This window comes from Parasteatoda tepidariorum, chromosome 1 (assembly GCF_043381705.1).
Source record: "Parasteatoda tepidariorum isolate YZ-2023 chromosome 1, CAS_Ptep_4.0, whole genome shotgun sequence".
NCBI lineage: Eukaryota > Metazoa > Arthropoda > Arachnida > Araneae > Theridiidae > Parasteatoda > Parasteatoda tepidariorum.
In genome coordinates, this window is record NC_092204.1 from 18,111,994 (window position 1) to 18,116,330 (window position 4,337).

At 34.7% G+C, this 4,337-nt stretch overlaps 1 protein-coding gene across 1 annotated transcript in view; it reads right to left on the reverse strand.

Annotated features, from left to right (window-relative positions):
- Positions 1 to 2,301: 2,301 nt before the first annotated feature.
- The window catches only part of LOC139425143 (nose resistant to fluoxetine protein 6-like), a 35,718-nt gene continuing 33,682 nt past the window's right edge, over positions 2,302 to 4,337 (reverse strand). The window contains exon 13 of the mRNA XM_071178500.1: positions 2,302 to 2,565. Within this exon, the coding sequence (XP_071034601.1) occupies positions 2,302 to 2,565 (264 nt within the window). The remainder of the gene's footprint in view (positions 2,566 to 4,337) is intronic.

Below are 4,337 nucleotides of genomic sequence, written 5' to 3' on the forward strand. Positions count from 1 at the left end.
TCGTATAAAAAAAAATAAATACTGACTTGTTTAGAAAACACTCATTTTAACGTAATTTTGAGGATAGAATTAAATTTATAATTTTCCTTCAAATCCATAATAGTCTCAAAGTTTCAACGCCCGAACACACGAAATAAGAAAATACATTAAATATGATCACTAAAACTTAGCACAATAAAAACAAAAGGATAAAAAGAAAAGAGAGAAAAACGAAGAAATTTGATAATTGATTAACTGCATAAGCTGCAAGTATATAGAACTCATAAAATAACTTAAAACATAGAGAAAACATGGAAAGTAATAAAGATGAATGAAAAGAGAGAAATGAGAGAATGAAAAGAGAGAAATGAGAAAAGAGAGAAATGAAAAGAGAGAAGAAAAATTATTAAAATTACTGTAATCGAATAAAAAAAAAATAATACTGACTTGTTTAGAAAGCACTCATTTTAACGTAATTTTGAGGATAGAATTAAATTTATAATTTTCTTTCCAGTGGAAAATATCATTCACCAATACTTTCGCCAAAACACGTTATTCGTTCATTTGGTGAATGCTTAGCGCGGGTCCAGGTACTCAGAAATCGAAAGTTAAAACAGTAGAACAAAGGTTTTTCGATATACCACTAAAGTTTTGTGAGTTTATGTGAAGCTATATATTCGTTGTAACATTGTCATGTAACGGGCACAGCAATTGGGTGTATATTTCTGCGTTAAGTCCGCCCTCGGGTCTGGCAATTTTAAAGACCGCTTCCAATATGGTTGATGGCAATGAATTTCGAAAGATACCCCTGAATGATCAGTAATCATATAATAAATAGCTAACTGTGAGCGCAAAATATAATGCTGCATCAAAAAATAAGTAACTGCGAAAATAGGACACCCTCTTAATGTGCCTTTTGATTTGGAAGAATAGAAATTCGAATTAAGAGTGGGCGTTTTCTTACAGTTATCCATATTTGGGGGTGGTCACACGAGATATTTGTAGACTCATTATTATACTGCGCACTACACCTCATTAATTTAAAGATAATGTTTTAATCCAGTGAGGCAATGATCTAAATCAAAATTATTTATTTCCATAATATAATCATGTGAATTTGCATCTCCAGAAACTTATGTGAACTTTTTTCTTTTTCGAGAAGCATATAAGGCACCATAAAGTGGCAGATCATCATTATACAGTATACTCTGTAACACTCAGTGGCAAGAAAAACTATATTTTCTTTTACAATTGTAATAAAGTAGTTATAATAAACTACAACTACTTTTTAAAAAAAAAAATGTAGCTACTACCAACTACTTTCGAAATGTAGTCAGTACTTCGCTACTTTTAGAAGGCAAACTTAACTTAATAACTTAACTGGAGAACTACAATAGTTCCGCTACATTCGACCTCTGCTCTTTAATTAAAAAAGTTTAAACTTTTCTCCGATTTGTTATGTATATATTAAAGCTAAAATAAAGCAATAATTTTTTTAAAACCTTACCACTAATATTTAGTATAATTATTTGAAACTATATATATATACATCGTGAATAGAAACAACTGGGCATGTCAACTGTATATATTTCTGCCTCTTGACCGCCTGTGGGATCGGCAAAACAGATGACCACCTCCTCAAGGAGTTGTTGGCAATGAATTACATAAGACTCATTTTATGATTAGCTAATTATTGAATGCTAAATAAAACATTACTATTAAAATAAGAAACAAGCAGAAGTACACTACATTGACGTGCCTTTTTTAAAAATGGAACGACGAACTAAGAGTAGGCGTTCCCGATGTGCAGTTTATGAAATTTGGGTTACGGTTAACACTTATTTTTTTAACAAAAAAATTCTACCCCTCGAAATTATTTACAGCTTTCCGGAGTAGAGATGGGTCAAAAGTAACGTAGCCATTCAATGTGACAATCAAGAAATCAGAAATAAACAACACATCAACAATAATTTACAAATGAAAATTTTAAGAAATGTGCGTAAATATTTTAAGTATTTTTTTAATTTTTCTTTTATCGTGTCCATGGACAATTAAATGGCCTCGTGTGCCTTCAAAACAACATCCGCAAGCTCCAATACATCATTACTGTAACACGAAGTTCTGAAGCCAGTGGCACCATACCCAGTTGTAAAACATATGGGGTGCATCCGGGCCCAATACACACAGCAAGAAAAATTCAGATATACAGCAAGAAAAATTTGCAATGAATTTCGCGGGGCATGACATATACTGTAGTGTATATATTGTGCAACTATTGAAAGCCCGAGCATAATTTCGGCATTTTGTTAAGATACAAATTCACTATTTATTGATGATTTGTTTGATGGTTACACCATCTACATTGCTATTGATTACAAATACAGAGTCGTCAGAGGAATGATTGGATGGCAAACGCAATTTTTTATTAGATATTTGTAAGTCCAATGCTTCCATCATTTTCCCTTCATTCTGATAAAAATATGAAAGCAACACTCTTTCCAGAGCCGTGAAAGGAGATTCAAACAGCAAGTAGCAAGCACACGCCAAAGTGAAACCAATAACAACGTTGCCGCAGTACATAAATATCTAAAATAAAGAATTTATAACAATTAGAAACAAGTTTAAGAATCAGTGGCGTAGCTACCAAGGGGCTAGGCGGGGCAGTGCCCCGGGGCCCTCAAGCTTAGGGGGCCCTCGAATCCTTACCAGAAATCTCAATCGAACTGAACTTTTGGAAATTTCTCCCATTTTCAAAATAAATATGACAGGTTGCAACCCCACTTTAATCATGACAACTCAGTTGAGAGAAATTCAAAAGTTATGCCTAGGCAATTCCCCTAAATTCTTTCTGTAGGTTGGCAGTGTTGTCAATTTGACGGATAGTGATATGTGCGTTTTATTATTCATCGATGTGCGTTTTATTGTGAACTCGAATTAAGATTTTTTTTCGAGAACGGTTAAAAAATTAATGTATCAGGAGTAAGTAAGCTAATGTCAATAAATTTTTTTGTACTGGTCAATATAGTGGTTCAATTTTATTTGATTTTACCACTCATATTGATCTCCGTTAAGTCAATAAATCGTGTCAAATCTACAGATTTCGGCTACAGCTCATTGTATAACGCGAAATATCGTGAAAAAATGCAAGTCACCTGCAGTAGGCACATTAATTTAAGTCCGTGGGCAGGAGATCGTTCATGGTCTGTGTAATGCCTTTCCTTTCCAATAAATAAGCAGACCAGATTTTTAAAACAATAAAACTTAACTTTATTTAAAAACAAAAGAAATAGGCATTGTTTTCCAGTAAGAGCTTCCAGCTCTTAGAAGACCAAGGAAACCCTCTCCCGATTATATCAAACATACATCTACCTTTCTCTCTCTCGCATCCCTCCGACGGGATGACAAAATGCGCCAAGTGCGCCTTAATAGATCGCCTAACAGTTGCCAACCATTACAGTCTCCACCGTTAAATGTGGTAACACTAACGGTGATAACTGTTTTCCGGGGATTCCCCAACGAGACTTGTAGCGTATCATTGCGTTTCTCTTTCCTTTTATTTTACTTTTAACGTCGTCAGTGAACAGTGAGTACCTACCTACTCGAGCACAATCTAATATTGTATTGTTTAAATAAATCAGAAAACTAAAATTATGGATAAAAAGAAGAAACCCAGTGGTGCATTTAAACGCAAACAACGCCAAGAAAGAGAAGATAGTAAACAAAAATTGCCCAAAATTGACAAGTTTTTTTGTCAGCCTTCTGCAACTACATCTGGCCAAAATATTTCTATTGATAGTGACTCAAATAATGTGGTAACTGCAGTGTTGGTTGAGAAGCCTACTGAAGAAGATTCGACAATTATTGCAGTTGGAGATACCCCCGCCGCCGATCATGTGAACGTGGATGATGTTTGCATGACACGCATTAGAGCGGAGGGTTTGGAGGAACCACAGACCTCTACATTTTTCGAAAATGTGTACGACAAATCTTCTTATGACTTGGGAAACTTCCCGAACAAGATATTAAGTGATAACGAAAAACGTCAAATTCTTGATATGGGGCCTTTACAGCCTTCAGGACCTTTTCCAACAGACATCAACCAGAACAATAGGTGTTTTTCAAAATCGTACTACGTTTCGTGTTCTAAATATGGGCCAGTTAATCGTTTTTGGTTGTGTTATTCCAAAATACTAGACGCTGCCTATTGTCAACCCTGCTGGTTATTTGCTTCACAAAGGAATAATGTTTGGTGTACGGGAATTCGAGATTGGAAGCATTTATCAGAAAGAATTAAACAACACAGTTGTTCGAGTGGCCATTCGGAAGCATGTGCTGTGTATGAATTTTGGAAAAAAAAA